This window comes from Rhineura floridana, chromosome 10 (genome assembly GCF_030035675.1).
Source record: "Rhineura floridana isolate rRhiFlo1 chromosome 10, rRhiFlo1.hap2, whole genome shotgun sequence".
In the NCBI taxonomy this organism is placed as follows: Eukaryota; Metazoa; Chordata; class Lepidosauria; order Squamata; family Rhineuridae; genus Rhineura; species Rhineura floridana.
The window spans coordinates 82957265-82979449 of NC_084489.1; the positions used below are offsets into that span (position 1 = coordinate 82957265).

A 22185-nucleotide genomic window follows, 5' to 3' on the forward strand; every position below is an offset into this window, starting at 1 on the left:
AGCAAAAAGTTAAACTTGGGAGAAACCTTCTGGATGAATGCAGTCAGCAGACCAGAACATCAGTGGCCTTGCCTATGGATGAGAAGTCTATCTGTGCTTGAGATCAACAGTACGAGGCCCTCGAGCTCACGCCTGGAAACCCTTTCCCATAATGCCCAGTGGTATTACCTCCACAGTCAGAGGCAATAGTGAAGGAGTTGCACTGGTTACCAGTTGCTTTCCGGGCCCAATTCAAGGTGTTGGTTTTCACCTTTAAAACCCTGCATGGTTTTGGCCCAGTCTATCTGAAAGAGCGCCTCCAGCATCATCAACAATGCCACTCAACAAGGTCAGCCTCAAAAGACCTTCTCTCCATCCCACCAGTTAAAACAGCTAGGTTGGTGAGGACTAGGGAGAGGGCTTTTTCAATTGTGGCCCCCACTCTGTGGAACTCCCTCCCAAATGATCTCCGCCATGCCCCCTCTATGTTGAGCTTCCACCGGGCCTTGAAGACCTGGCTCTTCAGGCAGGCTTTTGGGGTGGGTTAGGTTTTATTATCACTGCTTGAGATTTTTTAATGTTCTGATGTAATTTGTATGCTTTTATGTTGTACGTCGCCCAGAGTGGCTGGATAACCAGCCAGATGGGCGACTAATAAATTTAATAAATAAATAAATAAATATCGCCCTGAATGCCGAGTGAGGAGAGTGCTGCTGTTGCACTCAGTCCTGCTGGCACGCTTCCCATTGGGACATCGGGTTGGCCACTGCAAGAATTAGGATGCTGGACTAGATGGGCCTCCTTTGGCCGGATCCAGCTGCAGAGCTCTTGTGATGTTCTTATGATACCCAAATAAGATTTAACGGAAGACTGAACAACTAAACTGCACGTTTCTCCCACCATCACCTGGTCTGTTTTGAATATTCATCTTGTACGATCTGCTTCAGAAGGATCTCTCCCGACTCCTGGAGAGTTGATTGGGGATATGGGCAGAAACAAATAAGAGCTCTTTACAATCAGGAGCTATTTTGTGAAATGTTTAGAAATATAACTTGGGAAGAAAGTGTGTGTGGAGTTCAACTCCGCACAGCCTCTCTAAGCAGATGCACCTGGGAAGATTTCTGTTCGCTGGCATTATGACAAAGGTTCCTTGCTCTCTTTTCAGAGTCAGTGTGCTGTAGTGGTTAGAGCAGGGGTAGCCAACATGGTGCCTTTAGATGTTATTGGACCCCAACTCCAATCAGAGCTAGCCAGAGTTGTCGATTGTCACATGGGATGGGAGTCATTATCCAACAACATCTGGAGGGCACCACATTGACTGATTGACTGGTCCTTCACCTTGAGGTGAACAAATGATAAATGGGAAGACATATAATCAAGTAATTCTGGTTGAAGGCAGGATGAATGCTCCTTGGCATATAACCTCTCCATAAATAAATCAGAACGAATTATCAATAAAGCCCGGACATAGCCTAACCTTTGCATATGCTTTCTGCAAGCAGATCAGGACAAATAATAAATAAACAGGTCATCTGCCCTGGGACAGAAATATAACGTATGAAGAAATCACCAAGCTCTCCCATTTCTCCAGTCATGCAAGAATAAACCGCTATGTGATACTTCCTATTGACATTACAAGCATAATGTTACAACTTGCCTGGAGAACTTGGATTGGATGGAGGTGTGTGTGTAATAAATACTGTAATAAAGAATAATGAAATATAATGTATCAGTAGCAGAGGCATTGCACTACACAAACATGAACAAAACATAACAAAGACAATGGTTGCTAGCCATGACAACGGCTGCTAGCCTCCACTGTCGGAGGGGGCATGTGCTGTTGCACTCAGGTCCTTCGTCCTGAGGGCTTCCTATGAGCATCTGTGAGAACAGGCTTGTCTTGTGTTCTTACTATAGTGGGAAGATCCAGATAATGGCTTAAAATATGCATATAATGTGCTAAAATTATTTATACATGCTTAGATTTGCTTAGACCCTCCGTGGCGCAGAGTGGTAAGCGGTGGTAACGCAGCCGAAGCTCTGCTCATGGCTGGAGTTCGATTCCAACGGAAGGAGGAAGTCGAATCTCCGGTAAAAGGGGTCGAGGTCCACTCAGCCTTCCATCCATCCGTGGTCGGTAAAATGAGTACCCGGCATATGCTGGGGGGCAAAGAAAGGCCGGGGACGGAACTGGCAATCCCACCCCATATATACGGTCTGCCTAGTAAACGTCGCAAGACGTCACCCTAAGAGTAGGAAACGACTCGCACTACAAGTGCGGGGACACCTTTACCTTTTTAGATTTGCTTAGAAGATGCTTAAGAATAAGTGAAATAGTCTATAAAGTTGCTGAATGCATAAGAGCCAAACAGTAAAACAGGAGTAGTTTAAAACTGCTCCCCTTTTCCCCTCCTTCTCCTGACTAAAGCTGTAATTTTCCCGAGAAACAACTGGAATAGACAAAGCAGAGAAGTTGAGTATGGTACAAGATAACAGGTCTGGGCAGACAGCCAGTGTGCCATGTGAACCGTCAATATGAAGGAAGAGGAAATCCATATATGGTGAAATTAAGCTGACGAGTAGAGAAAGAAAGACTCTTTTGGAGCATCTGATGAGAGCCTGATTAGAAGTAGCAACAAGCAGATAAGACCATGGGAACATGCCTTCCCATAGAAAAGAAACTGTATAAAAATCCAGGTCTTATAGCACTCAGGGCCCCTCAGCTCTGCTCGGGGGGAGGGGTCGAAGAAAGCAGGAGAACTATCCAACTATTCCATCCATAACATCAGATGGGTGATGTATCATGACATGCATTTCTATGTCCTTTGCACTTTGGCTCTGTGATATGACTTAGACTTTAACTCAGTCCTTTCTGGTGCCTCCCAAGACTCAAGAATTCTTGAGTAGGGTCTCATCTATTCTCCACCTGCACTGGATAGCTGCTGTTGATAACCTGTGAATTTAGGTGACCTAACGTTAGACATACAAGGACTCTGTGTAGATATGGGGTAAGGGAAAACGCAAGAACCCCCAACCCTGTGCATTCACTGGTAAGGAGGCTAGTCTTGTTGGTAACATTGCATTAATAGCACAATCCTATGCACCTCTTCTCAGAAGTAAGCCCCACTGAATTCCACAGGGCTTATTCTCTAGGTCATGAATATAGCAGCCTTTGCTAATTTGGTGCCCTCCAAAGGCGTTAAGCGACAATTCCCGCCAATCCCAGCCAGAATAGCCATGCTTGGAAAGCACTCTCAGTAGCTCAGAAACAGTTTAAAAAAGAAAGAATAAAAGTCAGCTCTCAGACCACCTCATAAAATTGGAAGTACTATAAAAATGTTTTTAAAAAGACGATTCAGTGCATTTTTTTTAAAACAAAAACCACATGATGACATACAAAATAGAGATGGATTGAATTAACACCATTCCGTCTGTCTCAAGTGTGGAGCAAATAATGTGCCTCCATTATGTGATTCCTCGTGAAGGGAAGGGCTGCAGTTCAGTGGTAGAGCGCATGCTTTGCAAGCACAAGGTCCCAGGTTTAATCCCTGGCATCTCCAGGCAGGGTTTGGAAACCCTGAAGAGCTGCTGCCAGTCAGTGCCGACAGTATTGAGTGAGATGGACCAACTGTCCGACTCAGTACACGGCAGCGTTCTTTGTTCCTATGGAAGACTGCCTCTGAAACATGGAGGTCCCCTTCCTCTGTCATGACTAATGGCCATGGATAGACCTTTTCAGGGTTGATTGGTACTGTCTGGCAGAAAATTGATAGTGTTAACCAAAGTGAATAATTCCAAAATCATTCTAAGCCATTTGGTGTTACGCTTCCTGGTGCTTTGCAGCATCAGCTTCGTAGCAGTTAAGCACGTAAAACAAAGCTTCCCTGTGTGTAACACTGTTTTAACATAATTAAAGAGAAACATCACAGGATCTCATGTTAACTGCATTTCAAAGGCCTCATTAAGTGCATTTAGCATCATTTCCCACAGATTAGTGGCTCTTTTACTGTAATAAAAAATCGCCTTTATTCACTAAGTGGTACCAGCAGCTACCATTACGACTTCTTTAAATCTTATGCAACTAATGCAGTGACAAATGCCAGCATGTCACTTTTTTTAAAGCTATTGTGGTGCTATTGGGTAGAGGTGGGCAGGAGGTGGACTGGGAGCTACTGACAGACCTCTGGGTGATTTGCAGTAGACCTGCAAATGTTTCCAGTTCCCAATTTCCAAATGGATAGCTGAGTTTGCAATAGAGCCTGGTCCTTTAGGGCAAATGGGGTACTGCCCTAATGCAATGCAACCCATCTACCCTCAGCCTCCCCACCTGCCTGCCTTCTTACTTACAACCAATCAGGAGATGGCTCTGCCTGTCATTGCCTCTCTGGCTCCACCTACTGTTGGCCAACTTGCCTTCTGCCCTACCACTCCAAATGGGTACCACCCACAGCTGCATGTTAATCTGTTAGCAAACTCAGCAAACAGCAGGGCTTGGGAACCTCAGGCCTGGGGGCCAAATGGAGCCCTTTAGGCCTCTCTGTTTAGCCCTTGGGACTCTCCCCACACCATGTCCCCTCCCCAGGCTATGACTCTCATAATCCCTGCTCTGCTCTTGCATAACATATATGGTGTCTGGTGCGGGGTGGGTAGGCATGGCTCAGGGAAAACAACCTTGTGGGCCAAATTAGCATTCCTGCTAGGCCCTGGGCCTGTGAGTCGAAGGTTCCCTACCACCGCCTGAGTCTTTGTTCTTTTGTGGTCATAGGAAGAGACAGCCCAGTTTTCCAGCAGGGCAGTTTTTGAACTTCCACGATCCAGTCTCAGGATTATGGACCCAGCGCAGCCCTGACTACCATTTACAAGCTGTCATGGGGACACAGGGAACCTGCCTTGTATCAAGTCAGACCATTGGTCCATCTAGCTCAGTATTGCTTGCACTGACCGGCAGCGGCTCTCCAGGATTTCAGGCGAGGGTCTTTTCCAGCCCTACCTGGGATTGCCAGGGATTGAGCCCGGGACCTTCTGCATGCAAAGCAGATGCTCTGCCACTGAGCTATATGGCCCTTCCCTTAATCAATCCCAGCTTCTATTTATTGATGAGCTCTAAGTTGCCCGCTTCAACAACTGGCCAGGGTATGGTTTGTAGGCATGTGAGGTGACCACCTTGCTGAAGGTAAGCAGGTCCGGCTCCCGTCAGTGCCTGGATGGGCGACTTCTTGAGAACCATGTGGACCCCGCCTTGGCCTCTGTGATGGAGGGAAGGTGCAACGTATGTAAATGTGCAGGAAATAAACAAACAACCTGCTTCTTTTCCTTAGGTCCCATGATAAGTCAGCCACAAACGGCGAAAAGAGAAAGTAGTTTACTGAGCGAGGGAGAGGGCAGGAGCCTCTTCTGCAGACACTGTGCTCCGATACCTTCCCTGCGGTTTGAATGGCGAAGGACACTTACCAAAGTGAGAGTGGAAATGCCTGGCACGTCACTAAGAGCTTCTGCCGGTTTGTGCTTCCTTCATCATTTCTCCTCTCACCTGGGCTCACAATATTATGTCGGCACCGGGGCTTAATAGCAAACGTGCCAATTAAACTGTCTCATTCCAGGTGAGGAATGATCAGTGGTGGCCACCGAATGCCTAGGCAACGGAAGCACTGTTTTTAATGTACAACAACATGAAAAGGCAGGAAAACGCAGCAGGGCCACCCCTTTCCCACAGCGGCTGGATGCTGCCATGGGCTGCCCCATTGAAAAGGGATCTGTTTGCCATGGAATGGCAGTGCCAGCATCAGGGCATCGAGCCTCAGCCTTTGCCTTCTGCTCAAACGCCCCTTCCTCCTTGGAGTCTTTCACGGAATCGGTCTTGAAAGCCACCTCCCTTTTCCCCTTACATTTCGCAATTGCTGGGATTTGTTTCAGCCAGGGTGTAGCCTCACCTCTTTTCAGCAGCATGACCGACGCGCCATGCAGCTGTACCTGTGGATCACAAACAATGCTGCTTTGTCATAAAGGGGGAACACATGAACATCAGAAGAGCCTGGCTGCTGGGTCAGGCCAAAGGCCCATCCAGGCCAGCTCCCTGTTCTCACAGTGGCCAGCCAATGCTTGGGAAGGCCGCAAGCAGGACCTGAGGGCACGAGCACTCCTCCCACATGTGATTCCAGCCACTGGTATATACATTGCTATGTTGCCTCTGACAGTGGAGGTAGAAAGAGGTGTGGAAACTTATTCAGCTTAAGGGCCACATTCCCTTCTGGGCAGCCTTCTGGGGGCCACGTGAAGAAATGCACATGAATTTGTGCATGGACATGCGCATGCACGCGCACATGAATTTGTGCATGCACACACACACACACTCTTCATGTTACTAGTCCCCCATCACAAATTAAAAATCAGTTGCAAAGCTGCCACAGGACTTGGCTTTATAAAGTATTCAGTGTTGTAAGGTATTTACTGGTGATGTCACAGAGACTATCCAATATGCCCCTCCTGAGTTTATTTATTAATTATATTTATACCCCGCCTTTCTTTCCATGATAGAAACCCAAGGGGGCTGACATATGGTTCCCAGGTGGTCTCCCATCCAGGCACTGACCAGACCTGACCCTGCTTAGCTTCAGCAAGGTGCCGGCCTCATGTACCTTCAGACCATAGCTAGAGTTCAGACTTGGTCTCTGTCCTCTCCCCTGCCCTTTACAGGTTATCAGTGCAAACAAGCACATTAATTAACTCACTGGGCAAAAAGGAATCATCATGTGATTGCACTATAGCATCAGGATTCCTTTCTGTGCTGTGATTTAATAAATGTGCATGTGCTAATTGATAACCTGTTGGAGGAAAAAGGGAACAGCAGCAAATTGTACATGCACAGTGGTGTGAACAAGGCTGCATTCATACCATACATTTATTCCACTATTGCACAGAGCTACAATTTCCAGAGAGAACTCTGGGAATTCTAGCTCTGCGAGGGGAACAGGGGTCTCCTAGCAACTCTCAGCACCCTTCACAAACTACACTTCCCAGGATTCTTCAGGGGAAGTCATGACTGTTTAAAGTGGAATAAAAGTGGAATAAATGTATGCTGGAAATGTTGTCCAAATCAAGACATCAGCAAACAAAAGAATGGCAGAATACTAACGCCATGGTGCTACTCTGCAAACAAAGTTAGGTAATAATGGAACCCTCAACTGCAAAGATAAATTGAGATAGGGAGAATCATGTATAATTTTGAGGAGGCTGTCACAGCCATAGGTTTCCTTACCAGCAGAACAAGAATCACTGGTCCTTGATAGATGTAGTCTATATACTTCCCGGATTCCTTTCCAAACCAGCATCTGTAAATAGAATATAATTTATGAAGCTTGTGCAAATCCCATACATCAAATAAAGTAGAACAGGGCCATTTTGGATCTTTATGAGTTATGTGCAATTACACAATTACGCTTCTAAACTGCTGGGACTTCTGTTTAATTTCCCCCTACCCAGCTTTATTATGCATATGCAAGGAAATTGATGGATCTGGTTCTCCCCCCCACATCACACGTGTTCTCTTGTGATGAAGATGGTAAATCTGATTTGGTATTGTTGTTGTTGTTATGTGCCTTCAAGTCGATTATGACTTAAACGACCCTATGAATATTGGCATTTAATTATTAGATTCCTACATAAAGGCAAATTGCAAGCCTCCAAGAGACCTTGCAATGTACAAGGATGAGCATATGTGCATTGTGCGAATGCGCGCACACACTGCAGGTGGGTAAATTGGTCAATTTCAGGTTTTTCTCCTTTTTGCAGTCTTAAATTCAGTTTGCCACTTTCCCACATCAGTTTGCTCTTTAAAAAACATTATATACAAATGGAGAACCAGCCAAACAATTGTTTCAGTTTGCATTTCAAGCCAAATTTACACTTTTTGAAACAATATGAGAACTGAAACACAGCCAGCCTTCGAAATGTGCACGTATCTGAACTTTGCGATGCAGTTTGCCAACCAATGTTTACAAAAATGCATGTTAGGGGGAAGTGTGCATAAAAATGAACATATGGGTGAAAACAACATACAAAATGCATTACATGGTAAGAAATTGCTTACACAAATGTGTACATGAGTCAAAATTCTTATTTTTTTATATCAAAACAGCATTGTTTGTGAACTACAGGTATGGCCGCATGTCATGTATGTCATGCTACTGAGAAGAGGTTCTTATGTACGCTGCTAGCCAACGCTTCTTAGGCACTGCTAGCAATGTCTCTGGAATGGTGCTACATCCAGCTCTGTTACTTCTCATTGTGGTGGAACAATGGCATTTCCAAACAGGAAAGAAGAAACAGCCACCATGTATAAGCTCCCTGGCCCCTGAACATTTTTAAGACTCTCTCCCCACAGTGGAGGCTAGTGGCTCTGATGTCAATGGGGCAGTGAATCTGTTCCGGGTTTTAGTCTGAATTTCCAAGGAGCTGTCTAAGGTGCTGAAAGCTTCTTGAAAGTTCAGACTAAAACCTGGAGTGGATTCACTGCCCCACCAACATTGTAGCCACCAGGCTCTTCACCCCAGTCTCCTGAAAAAATGGGCAGAATTGCAAAGGGAGCTAAGGCAGCTGTGGAAAGGGGGAGGTATTTTTGGATCAGAGTTCTCTCTTACACACACACACACACACACACACACACACACACACACACACACACACACACACACACACACACACACACACACACACACACACACTGAATAACAAGCATTTCACCAGTTCTTAGTAAAGGATCAGGTGAGCAAATAGAAGCAAAAAACCCCTTCAAGTAAATATCGCACAGAAAATGCTAAATGTTAAATCCTGAAGAAAAAAGTCTTATATCAAAACAACTGTTTTTTAAAAAATGCAAAGTAAGGAAAGTGATCAAAAATATTCCTGCTGTGGGAGGCCTGGTGGTGGACAAAGGCCAGGCAGGTGGTGTCAAAAGCCTTAAGCCTTTGAACATCTGTTTTTTAAAGAGACAGCTGCTGGGCACTTTGAACTTTGCGATAGCTTTCTTCCTTCCAAGCTCCCAGCTCTGAAAATGGACAGAGAGAATCTGTGCCATCTAGGGTTGCCAGATTCAGGGCCTGAGACTGATCCTGTATCTTTAGGAGAAGAGAAAGTCAGCCAAGTGCAGGTGTTCTTGCCACACTGTAATGGGAAAAACCACAAGGTGGAATTCTCCCTCCCCCCTGCACAACTTTTAAAGTTACAGAAGACCACTTGGTTGCCAGGTCCAGCCTCTAATAGGTCTTCTGTATCTTTAAAGTTGTGCAAGGGGGAGGGAGAATTCCACCTTGTGGTTTTTCCCATTACAGTGTTGCAAGAAAACCTTCACTTGGCTGAATTGTCTCTTCTCCTAAAGATACAGGATCAGTCTCAGGCCCTGAACCTGGCAACCCTAGTGCCATCCCATTGTCATTACATTTTCACTTCCCTCTATCACTAGTTCCCCTCCCCCCATACCCCCCATCTCCGGTAAAGAACATTTTGGCTCAGCAGCTTTGATCCCAGGCATGTCACTTGGTTGCCTTCAGAGAAACGGGATGAACGAAATGGTTTCACTCACTGTTCGTTTTCATAGTGCAGCTTGCACACGGCCCAGGCAATAATAATTGGGCAAGGGATACCTGGAAGAGAAAGTGGAGGTTGGGAGAGAGAGAAGTTGTAGCTCATTTTGACAAGCATCTCTTTAACAGAGTCTTTGCCTGTGTTAAACAGAGTTTGTGTCCGTCATGGAGAAAGCATCGGGGGAAAATTGGGTCGGTCTGCTTTTGCTGCACACACCTCTTTCCAGAGAACAGGTCCATGCGGCAAAATCAAGCAGACCTGTTTTTCCCCTGATCTTTCCTATGGCTGTGTGCATCTGTGCCTGGGTGGAAACAGGCACACACAGCCAAATTGAGCAGCAGTCGACAGGGGGTTAAATCCTGCTGCTTGGGCTGCAGGTGCAGGCATCGACCAGAGTGCAGAATTGAACCTGGCCCTCCTACCCGTCAGCTCACAAGTGACATCAGATGACTGACAGGTGGGTGTGGTTTGGGGAAAATGGACTCGCGGGCCAATTTGGACTCCATGGCGAGTCAGGATTAGGCCACAGACCAGAGGTTCTCCACCTCTGTTGTAAGAATATCAGAAGAGCTGTGTTGGATCAGGCCAAAGGCTCATCTAGACCAGCATCCTGGACTTGACCAGATGCAGGATTAGCACCTGTGCTGTTTGCTTACAGGTCTAAATTTGCCCTCAGTACCCTCTGTTTCTATATTCAGAGCTTGGAAAAGTTACTTTTTTAAACTACAACTCCCATCAGCCCCAGCCAGCATGGCTACTGGATTGGGCTGATGGGAGTTGTAGTTCAAAAAAATAACTTTTCCAAGCTCTGATATTTGTAAATAATATCACAATGTTTTCAGTGATTTCTCATCCAAAGGAAACCAAACCTGACAGTACAAACCTGGAACATCTCACTACTTAGGGCAGAGGTGGGGAATCTTTGGCCCCCAGATGTTGCTGAATGACAACTCCCATCATCCGTAGCCATTGGCCATACTGGCTGGGGCTGATGGGAGTTGTAGTTGAAGGGTCCTCACCCCTGGCTTAGAGACAGGTCCCTCTTTCTCCAAAACCTGCAACTGTCTTCAGGAAGGCTAGAAAGCTTATATGAGGCAATCGAAAAGCACCAGCCATTTTGAAGCACAGAGTAGTTTTAGCTCTTCTTTTAAGGGAAAGAAAAATATTTGTTAGAAAAAAATGAAATGAAAATAAATATAAATGATTTCCCGGGGTGGAGCCTAGTCAGAGCACCTGCACGTATGGCTCTCCATTGTGGATTTTAAAAACAAATCAGAGACCAGGAAGGGGAGCTTCATTTATTCAGATGCATGACTGAGGATCTTCCCCACCCCAACATTTCCACTGACTCTGGTTATCACAGCACTGCTCACAGGTGACTCCCTATATATCTCACAAGACAAGCATGGTAGCCCCACCAAGAGCATGAGAAACCCTGTCTTTCTGAGACTGAAAAAACAAGAATATTTTACTTATTTATAAAAATATTTATATACCGCTATTCATTAAAAAAACCCCAAAGTGGTTTACAACAGTCATATACACATACAGTAAAACCATGTAAAGTTTTGAAAATCAGAAATCATTGCAGAAAAACATTTCCTCAGTTACCTGCATAAACCTGGCAGCATGAGAAAGTTTTCAGCAGGTGTTTAAAAGTCAATACGGAGGGTGCTTGCTGAATCTCTATCGGCGGAGCATTCCACAAGGCTGGGCCGAAGATGTTAAAGGCTCAGTTTCTTGTTGCTGTCAAATGAGCCTTGCCAACTCAGGGCATTTAAAGAAAGCCGGGGGGGGGGGGAGAGTCAAATTTTCCATTCAGTGCCCCCTTCTCAGGTAACAATGCCATGTCATCAAGCAGTAGTGTTTGCCAAGGACATCAGTGGCCCCATCTGGGGAAGGGGCAAAGCTCAGTGGCAGAGCATCTGCTTTGCATGCAGTGTGTCTCAGGTTCAATCCCCGGCATCTCCAGGCAGGGCTGGGTCTGGGATAAGACTCCTTGCCTGAAATCCTAGAGAGCATGCCAGTCAGTGTAGACAATACTGGGCTCAATGGACCCAGTGGCGGCTGGTGGCTTCATGTAAGTGGGGCAGTGGAATCCATTCTGAGTTGCAGTGAGAACATTCAAAGTTTGGTCTAAAACCTGGAGTCGATTCCACTGCCCTGCTGACATGGAGCCAGCAGCTGATGGGCCAATGGTCTGACTCAGGCTATGATCCCATGTTCTTTTCTTAACAGCAGCAGCAGCAGCAGCAGAGACCAGAGTCAGGGGTTCCTTCCAAAGCAGGCTTGTTCTTTTTGTATTACTTACACCATCCTATGAAGAGGAAAACCCATTTTCTCAGCTTGTCTGTCGAGTAGGTCATCACGATTGCCGTGTGCAGGTAGCAGCCTTCCACAAACATCCAAAAGAAATTGGTCACCACAAAGTAGTTGAATATCGCCGTGATGCAGCGACACCACAGCTGGCAAAGAAATCAGAAGGGATGCACAGGTGAGGCATATGGGGGCAGGTGGGACACTCTTTTGACCCGCTGGTCCAATATAGCCTTATATGGGCCACCTAAACAAGACAGGCATATATGTATATTCCTGCGGTAGACATATACAATTCATTGCAGTTATTTATTTTGCATTGTGTTCTTGACTATCCTTCCGTGATTACAGAGCATGGTTTCTCTGCCCTTCATTGCCACAGCAACCTTGTAAGGTAGGCTAGGCTAAAACAGAAGTGACTAGTTTAAGGTAATTTTTGTGTCTGAGCAGGGCCTGTCTGGGTTTACCCATACTTACATTTGGGGAAACTCTATTGAAAACAAGGGAACTTACTCCTGAGTGGACATATAATTTGTAGACAATTGTTTTAATAATTAATTTTAAACTGTTGTAACTCACCCTGGGAGCTGCTGGTGATGCATGGGTAAAATATAATAATAATAATAATAATAATAATAATAATAATAATAAATGTGACTATTTATCATTGGGTTTTGGAGAAATCACTGAAGCCCTGCACCCAAACCAATGGAAATGTTTTTCACCCAGCCCTTTGTCTGTTGAGAATCAACAGACACTGCCTACAACTTTTAAGCATTTTTTTCATCCATAGGCCTAGAAACTTTATGCATATTTTCAGAACCCTAAAAATGCTACAATCTGGATTTTGTTGCACTTCTATGGGCTGCAGCATATGCATATCCCCTGAACATAAAGCCATAAGAATAGAGCACCTTTGCAGAAGGTCCCATGTTCAATCCATGGCACCTCCAGGGTTGGGAATGTCCCCTCCCTGAAATGCTAGAGAGCTGCTGCCAGCCAGTGTTGACAGTACTGAGCTAGATGGACTGATGGTCTGACTCACTATAAGGCGCCTTCCTATGCTCGTATATTTTATTTATTTTTATTTCGTTAACAAAATTTATATACTGCTTGACTGTAAAAAGCATCCAAGAGGTTTACTAAAATATGAGAATTTTCAATTTAAAACAGCAAAAACAAATAATAGCAACATTTAAAAGATAATTAAAATTAACAGTAAGCTAAAAAGAGATTAAAACATGACAATGTCTATGTGCCTTGATAGGTTTGCCTAAACAGAAAAGTTTTAAGCAGGTGCCAAAAAGAGTACAAAAAGGAAAGATATATTAAGATCAACCTATTTGAAAATGAATGAATTAAAAATCTAAAAAATCAGCATCAAAGTAAGGAGAAAAAGTAAGAAAATGGAGGAATTCTCTCCAGACCCAGGAAGCTCATGAAGCATGAGATTAGACATACCATTCCTTAAACAGCTACTAATCACATCTCCTTTTTGGAGAACCATAAAATTATGCAGTCAGTTGATTAAGCAGAGCAGAAAGCACTGCCTCATCTTTCTCCCCTTGAGGAATCTGATCTTTGGCCTCATTGCACAAAATTCAAAAGATATCCAGGCAGAGATGAGAAGAAGGTGGGGGAAATGTGTGAGTTCCTCCTCCCACCCCTCTTATTAAAAGGCAAGATCCAGACTGAATTGAACTGAACTGAAAAGGCAAGAACAGTCAATAATTCCATTATCATAGTTAACCTGGAATTTATTTAACAGCGCAAGAATTCAGCTGGGGGAATCAGATCAATGATCCTGCATAGCAGTGGCAGCTGGTGGCTCTGTGTTAGCAACCTGGACAGCGCCTTGAAAGTTTGGACTAAAACCCAGAGCGGATTCCACACTGCCCCGCTGACATGGAGCTACCAGCTGCCACTGCCAGGCCTGACACTCAGCAGGGCATGGACCTGAGGGCCCCTGGGGCTCAGAAGGGCCCCTGGCAGGGTGGAGCGTTGAGTCGTGAGGCATGATTTTCAACACACATCAACTCCTTATCCCAGGCTGCAAATCATGGCCCACAACCTGACACTGGTGCAAATCACGGAGCATCATCTCCCAGACAACCCTCCCCGATGCAACTGGTGCGAGGTTAAATAGGCCAGGAGGCCCCACTTTCTGCACTGCCACATCAGTGGCACTAGTGCTCTGATGGAGGGCATCCAGGCCTATTTAAGCCCACACCGTCTTCATGGGGAGGGGTGTTGGTACCTGAAAGCCCCTCATGCCTTGTCCTGGCCACTGATTCTTAGCCCAATGCTCTTCAGGTGGGACTTTCTGTGGAGAAATGTCAATCTGTGGAGAAATCTGTGGAGAAATTCTGTGGAGAAATGTCCGTCTGTGGAGAAATCTGTGGAGAAATGTCCATCTGTGGAGAAATGTCAATCTGGTAGAGCCAAGACTATTGGCCATGTGGGCTGGGACTAAGGGAAGATGGAGTTCAGCAAACATGTGGAGGGCTGAAGCGTATGTAAGACCATTGCCAAGGTCTGAGCCATTGTAGAAATCGAGTTTCTGGAACTGATCACGTGAGCTCCATGGATACCATGATGCATGAGGGAAAGGGGTTTTTCTGAATCCACCCAGAGTATGTGTGGGAGGGAGGTCACCTATGATGTGAAAGCAAGGAAGAGACAAGATTAGGGTGAGTGAGGTGAAAACCACATTTCTGAGGTGTTGACGAGGAGGGGCCATAATTTAGTCTGGCAGGATCCTACTGTTTAAGACTTAGGCCATGTTCAAGAGGCAGGAATTATTTATCGGAATGATCTTTTTTTGAAAAAAGCCAAAGATTAATGGATTGAATTGGTTTTTCTGCTACTGCTTCTCAAGGTACCATCAAGACCTGGGTGAGGTGTAGCATAATAAATTACTGTGAAGTTCCTCTAAGGACAAGGCTACAGGAGGGAGAGAAAAAGAAAACTGAGCACACAGAGCAGGAGCTAAGATTTTGGGAACAAAATGCATCCTGGCAGTCTATATATATATTAGGGATGGGATCCATTGGCTGGTGGCCAAGGGGGAAGCCTTCCAAGGTCTTAGGGGACCTTAGACCCCAGCAGGGTCTCTATGTCTCCAGCATCCAACAGGCCAATCAGCATGAAAGGGGAGCTTGTTAGCCATGAAGAAAGGGTCTTCTTACCTGGCTAATAAATTGCTTCTTGGTCCTTTCCTGCTGACTGGAGCAAAAGGAGGTGAGTCAGCCACTGAGAAGACTCTTTTCAGTAGCTAACACTCTCCCCTTTCATGCTGATTAGCTCCTAGGGATGTCTGTTGTTGTGGGAGAAGGCATTAACAAGGATCTCGTTCTCAACCCAGCAGCAAAATAAGAAAATAAAATTAAAAGGGGGTATGGTTGGTGCCAGTTCGAAAGCATTCTGTCGACCTAACAGTTTGGGATTGATTTAAGTTCGGCCAGCTTAGCCTGGCGGTTCCTTCACATACCACTCAGTGACAGATTTCAGTTCGCTCTTTGTCCACAAGCCACTGCTTCTACTGATCTGTCTTTTTTTCGCCTCGGAAAAAATATATTAATATTGATATTTTGAAAGGAAATGCTGATAACTTGAATCACTCTGCTGTAGGGATGGGCAAATCTGTCAGGTGCAGTTCTCCAAGTTTCTCATTTTTCTAATCTTAAATTCTCCACATTTCTGCAAGAATTTGCATGTTGTTTTTTTAAAAAAATCCTCCTGAAAATTCATCAGCATTTCAGAGCAATTTTTTCCTAATAAACAGGTTTTACATGCTATTTTGACTAATCCCACATTTTTTCAAGCATTTTTTCCTTAATATAATGCATTTTGTGTGTTATTTTCACTAATCACTGTTATCCACAGTTTACTGTAGTATATGCATCTTTGAACACACTGCTTGGCTGGAGAACTACATTGCAAAATTCCAGATCTTGGAAAAGTTACTTGTTTGAACTACAACTCCCATCAGCTCAACCCGTGGCCATGCTGGCTGGGGCTGATGGGAGTTGTAGTTCAAAAAAGTTTTTCCAAGCTCTGCAAAATTCAGAGAAGGGGGAATTTTGAATGATGGCTGTGCTGGTTCTCATATTGTTTCCAAAAGTGCAAATTTGGTAGGTTTGCCTTTAAAGTTGAATCAGATTTCTCCCCCATCCCTACTCTATTACAAACAGGTCCATTTTCAGGACATGGAGAAACAAATGGTTGGGGTGTGTGCACTGTTGGTCCCATTAGAGTTCATGGGAAGCAGCCATTGATCCATCTACTTCAGGATTGTCTGCATCAGCTGCGTGTGTGTATGTGTGACCTTGTCTAGCAGGAACCAAAAACCAAAAATCTCATGATGCTGTAGGGTGTTTGTAGCAACCCATACGAAACTGCTTTGTGCCAAGCTGGCACAAATAAAAAAAATGTATTTATTAGAAAAAATTTGCACTAGAATGCTAGAGAATTGTCATGAGGATTTTTTTTAAAAAAATTACAAATTGCTGCAGAAATGTGGAGAACTCAATTTAAGAAAAATGAGAAACTGAGAGAACTACAACTGGCAGATCTTTCCATCCTTACTCAGGAACCATCTTCCCACTGTTAGGTTGTTTAGGTTGCTTTTAACTGTTTTTAATTATGTGTTTAAAATTGTTGTGACCTGCCCTGTGACCTTTGGATAAAGGGCGGGTAATCTAATTCTAATTCTAACAACAACAACAATAGCAGAGTTAGGTTTTCGATCAGCAGCAACGTAGACTGTGTGTGCGTGCGTGCGTGCACGTCTATATGACTTTACCTGTAAAGGAGCAGACTTTTTACTCTGCTATAATCACGCTTCAGACGTGATAAAATAAGAAAAGCTTATTTTATCAAAAGAAATACAGAATAGATAGGAAAGTCTCATTCTAACTAACTAGCTATGTTGGAGGCTCAAAGACCTGGTGTGGTCTTTGCCCTCATGCTGCAGATGAAAGAGGCAAAGCAAAGACATCTCCTTTCTCCAAGAGATGGAGATGAAGCAGGAAGGAGAGTTGGAAGGTGTGGTCAGCATACCTAAGAGGCATCAGTTTACAGGAAAGAAGATTAGCAGAACAGCAAAGGACAGGTACAGCCTAGCAACCTGGAGGACTCCTCTCTATCTCCCTTCAGACATGCAAACCCAATTCGAGGTGCATTCCCACAACTCCAATACCCACAAAGCCTCTGGAAGGCCAGGATTCAGTTTCAACTTTTAGGTCCTCATCCAGTCAATTAAGTTTAATTCACTGTGCCTGAATACAGCAGTTTATTTCAGGAGGGAGTGTTTTAAATGAGTTTTCAGCATGCTGCAAGACATCCATCATCATCAGGTTCACATCATTATTGTTCTTCCCAGATAAGGCTTGCAAACATCCCTGCAGGCCAACTGGGATGCAGAACTGCCAGGAGATCACACAACATGAGCGGTTCCTGACCATGATCCTTATGCAGACGACAACATCACCCAGCACACAAAATCAGTGTGAAACACTCTAACCAGGGATGAACAGCACAGCAAATACAGCCTCTAATGTGGAAGGAAAATCCTTTAATTCAAGTTGCTTTAGTTTTTGCCATGCCACCAAAGAAGTACCTCGTTGCTTTCGTGGATGTCATGGTCAATCATCTGGAGCACAAACCACATCACATTCCTCAGGATGAATGTCGTAATCAGGTTCCAGTGGATAATATTCCGAAGGCATCGGATACTTCTAAGGAGGCAAACATATTTCACTCATCAGAGGTCTCCAAATATCCACCTTCAACAAATTGTGATGCACCTTGAGTGAACGCATATGCAAACAGTTCTAGGCCAAGGGTGGGCAAAGGGTAGTTTGGGATCTACTGGGAAAATACCGAGTGATTTGCAGAAGAATTGCAAGGATTCTGACTCCCAATTCTTGCATAATAGCAATTGCGGGGGTGGGGGGAGTCCCCTTTTATTCTTCTGAATTAGTGCTGCTGAGATGAAGAAAGCTTGGGGTGAAATCCAGGAGTGGATTGCTGTGTGATAGGACTGGAAGTTCAGTTCTGGAACTAAAAACAAATCCTTGGACTGAGTGGGTGTTTAGAGGCATCCTGTTCCAAAAGGGTTTGTTTGTACCCGGCTCTCTGCTTGGTGAATCTCAGGGTTTGAGTACAAATGGCTCACCAGGTGGGGCCGAGCTGCTATGCTGTCTTCTCAGCAGATGAGTCACTATTACGGATGTGGGAGAAATTTGATTCTGTTCGCATTTACAGCTGAATCTATCAGATTTTCTCTTTCCGAAACAGTTTGAGAACCGAAACCCAGCCACTTGTCAAAATGCACACTGATTCGCACTCAAAACTGCACGCAAAAATGTGTTTATTAGGAGAAATTCACACTAAAATATTGAAGGATTTTCATGGGGATGTTTGTTTTGCTGCAGAAATGTGATGAACTGAATTTAAGTCTGGAAAATGAGAAACTGAGAGAACGAAAAGAAATAGACCCTCATTATTGCTCACTAGGAGGGAGAACCAATAGTGTACCACCTGCTGGGAAGGTAGCACAGTGGTTTTGCCCTGCCTGGCAAGCCACTTCCAAGCTTCAGTAAAAGTCAGAGTGGATCCTGGAAGTCTGAAGTCTGCCTGTCACTGTTCAGTGCAGTGGAGATGGGTGGCACCGATATGAGTGGGGCAGTGAATCCACTGTGGGTGTTAGTTCGAACATTCAAGGAGCTGTTTAAGGGGCATCAGTGTTTACTTTTCATTAAAACGCACATGCACACCCTAGCTCTGATATGATAGACTTTTTTCAGGATTTAATGTTTGGCATTTTCTATGCACTGTCAACTTGCACGGTGTCTGCTCACCTAGTCCTTTTTTAAGAACTGGTAAAATCCTTGTCGATCAGGTGATGTGTGTGCGTGTGCGTGTGTGTGTGAGAGAGAACTCTGATCCAAAAATATCTCCCCAATTCCACAGCTATCTTTGCATGCTGCAAAAGCGAGGAGGCATTTTTTCTGATCATTTTTTCAGGAGAGCGGGGTGGAGACAGTGATGACTGGTCACTCCTTTGTCAGTGAATCCACTCCGGGTTTTAGTCCAAACTTTCAAGGATCCATGAAAGTTCGGACTAAAACCCAGAACAGATTCACTACTCCACTGACATCAGAGTCACCAGTCTCCACTGGTTCAACATGACCAAGGGACAGAGGTCTCGCACTATGTTTATACAGATAAAGGTCTACCTTTGTACATGCACACCTATCTGTGTAGACCCCCGGTGCACCCCAAACTTGTGATGGCTGAGGTATACATTTTTAAAAAATGAAAACTGGAGGTACGCTTAGGATTTATACCCATTCTTTGAAATTTGCCATCCTTCAAAATTCGCACTTCTCTGAATTTTGCAATGCAATTTTCCAGATAGGTAATGTGGACAAAAATGCATATATTAAGATAAAGTGCCTGTAGAAATGCAGATATTAGTGAAAAGTGCATTATTTTAGGGGCAATGGCTTTGCAAATATGTGTATATTAGACAAAATTACAGGCAAATTGCAAAATGTATCTGCGTATTGGAAGAAATGTTCACTAAACTTCTGTGGAATATTTAGAAGGATTTTTTTTTAAAAAAAGATGTTTTGAAAGCTTTAAAAAATGTTTTTAAAGATGTTTGTTTTAATGTATTTTAAAGTCTGTTTTTATGATGTTTTAAGTATTTTTAGTGCTTTTGTTTGCTGCCCTGGGCGCCTGCTGGGAGGAAGGACGGGATATAAATCAATCAGTCAAACAATCAATCAAACAAACAAACAATAAATAAGTATCTTAATGAGGTGGGGAAGGCTTAGAGAGATTTTCCTGTACTTTCACATTCCACAAGCTTGAATATTTAGGATCTTTTCAACACCCACAGTTCATTTTAGCACAACAATTATATTCCGTAGACATAAGAATGCTGCTGGTGTTCTCGCTGCATGTATTTATATATACACATATACACATGTGTCTGTGTACACTGACATGCCCTTGGGGCATTCCAAAGTTTCGTTCTAATTAGGTTTTGAAAAATTCTCCTGCAGGAGTGAAGGGGGGTTGTTTCTAAAAGGTCCTCGCAGCTTTAGATACACTGGAATTTTTATGAATCGAAAACATGATTAGCATTGAAAGACACAGCAAAGGTGAAAACTGCCATGTTCATTGCCCTTGGCTGAAAAATAATGATACATCTCAGTGCCAAATCAAAATCAAGCATAGTGCATCAGAGAGAAATATTGCATCATGGGCAAAAATAAAAATAGTCTATACAGCTTGACTAACAGAATCAAGGCTTTGCTAGAGTAAAAAATGTGGGATTCTCTGACAGGATCTATGTCTGGTATGCTTGTAGGATGCAGCCTGGCATGGGATGGCCACATGGAGGCATGGGAGGCCTGAGAGCTTCAATAAAATGGCACCCACATTTTATGGCCCCATTTGTAGGCAGCAAAATCAGGGCACCATTTTGCTAAGGTCACTTCCAGACTAGTATTTTCAGGCAGGATTCAATGACAAACCAGCAAATTCAGGTTGTGAAATTATAATTCATTTGGAGGTCTCGTGCAACAAAACTGCTCCTCCCCTCCCCCTGAAATTGGACTTTTTGTGATAAGGAAAATGATGGGGAGATTTGAGCAGCAGCTGAGGCCTTATTTCCCCGCATGTTTTAAAGCATCAACTTAATTGTTTTGGCTGGCTCCACTGATACTGTTTTGCTTTATTTTGCTCTGCTGCTTTGAGTGGATCATTTTATTCTTTGTTAAATTGCTTTTAATATGTTCTGCCATGACCATGTAAGAGTGTACTTTTTTTTTATGAAAGGCATGGGGTTCAAAGAGGTGAATTTGTTAATTAATTAAATATAGTCACAGCATCGGTGTGACACGCTTTCCCCTCCTTCTTTCCATTTAAAAAACAACAACAACTGGAGACACTTCATTGTTATGGCCTGGAAGGTTTACTTTCAAATTTGTAAGAGTAATTCTTTACCTTGCTTTTTTCTTTGTTTGACATTTGTACCCCAAGGAGCTTTGGCTGGTGTACATGGTCCTTTCTCCCTTTTATCCTTACAACAACCTGTGCGGTAGACTCAGCTGAGAGACATTGACTAGCCCAAGATCACCCAATAAGCATCAAGGGTAAATTTATCATCATGCTTTTAATATTGTACTGGATGATGTTGAGATAAGGAGACTTGTGCTTGCCCTGCATTTTTAAGCAAACTGAACTAATCCACATCCCATGGACCAATGCACAGAATGCATCTTTTGGATTTGGCAATACAGTTTTCTACTCAAAAAGTGTATCAAAATGCATTAATATTACATATTATAGGGTAAAACATACTTGGAAATGTGTATTTTGTGATTAAAAAAAAATTTTTTTTTAAATGTAAGTCACGGATTATTTGTGGAAACTTAACAGAACAGATTTATGAATGAACCCATGCAAAACTGACAAGGACCCAAAATAGATTGCTTTGTTAGTGGAAATACAACAGGCATCCCCCCCCTTGAGTTCTTTGGTGTTAGTAAAAAATTTGCATCCCGTATAATTACTTTTAAAAATTAAAATAAGAAAGATGATTCTAAAAATCTCAATCGCAGACTAACCCACACAGATTTTTTTCTAATTGCTATCTCACTCCTTGTTCTCCTGTTTGAGTTGAGGTTTTTTCCCCACTTCTCTAAAAATATGCATTTTTAATCAATTACACTCACATATTATACAGATGCAGTGTGTACATAGTGCAGTGTACGCATTATGTACATAGCTCAATGTATCCATTCTGGCTTTCCCCCCCAATCACAAGATCTATGGCGCTCCCTCCCTGCCTCCTCCTGTCCACTGCAGTTCCACCCACTCCCTATAGGTCCCAGCCCAGTCTCTGTATTTAGGATTCTTAAGGGTTAGTTGCAGATTTTAGGGCAGAGACACACTTATTGTTGTGTTGGTTCCAGTGCCTCTCCACCTCCCTTTTCTGAAAACAGGGGCATACGGCGCTTGTCAAACCGCGCCCCTTTTTACTCTACAACCTGGTTGGACCAGCTTGAGTGTTTAATTTTTAATTCAACCTCAGGCAGAGTTTGCAACTGATTGGTAGATCAACCCCTTTGCCTTCCAGGTGCGGCCAATGGAAACACTCTGCTGCAGGCTCAGGCTCAGGCAGAGACGGTGACTGGCTCAGTGTTTTGCTGTGGGCAGTCTTGAAAGGTCTGAAGGCAGCAGTGGGGAAGGGAGGTGTGGCCAGCAGAGAGCAGAGTCACTTCAAAACACAGA

The 22185-nt window shown here is 43.9% G+C and overlaps 1 protein-coding gene across 8 annotated transcripts in view; it reads right to left on the reverse strand.

Annotated features, from left to right (window-relative positions):
• Positions 1-22185, reverse strand: part of CRHR2 (corticotropin releasing hormone receptor 2) — a 218456-nt gene that overhangs the window by 40660 nt on the left and 155611 nt on the right. For all 8 annotated transcript variants that reach the window (XM_061586324.1, XM_061586330.1, XM_061586323.1 and 5 more), the window contains 4 exons: positions 17495-17612; positions 11870-12023; positions 9557-9617; positions 7235-7307 (listed from right to left, as the gene is read on the reverse strand). In XM_061586324.1, coding sequence (XP_061442308.1) covers positions 7235-7307; positions 9557-9617; positions 11870-12023; positions 17495-17612 — 406 coding nt within the window. The remainder of the gene's footprint in view (positions 1-7234; positions 7308-9556; positions 9618-11869; positions 12024-17494; positions 17613-22185) is intronic.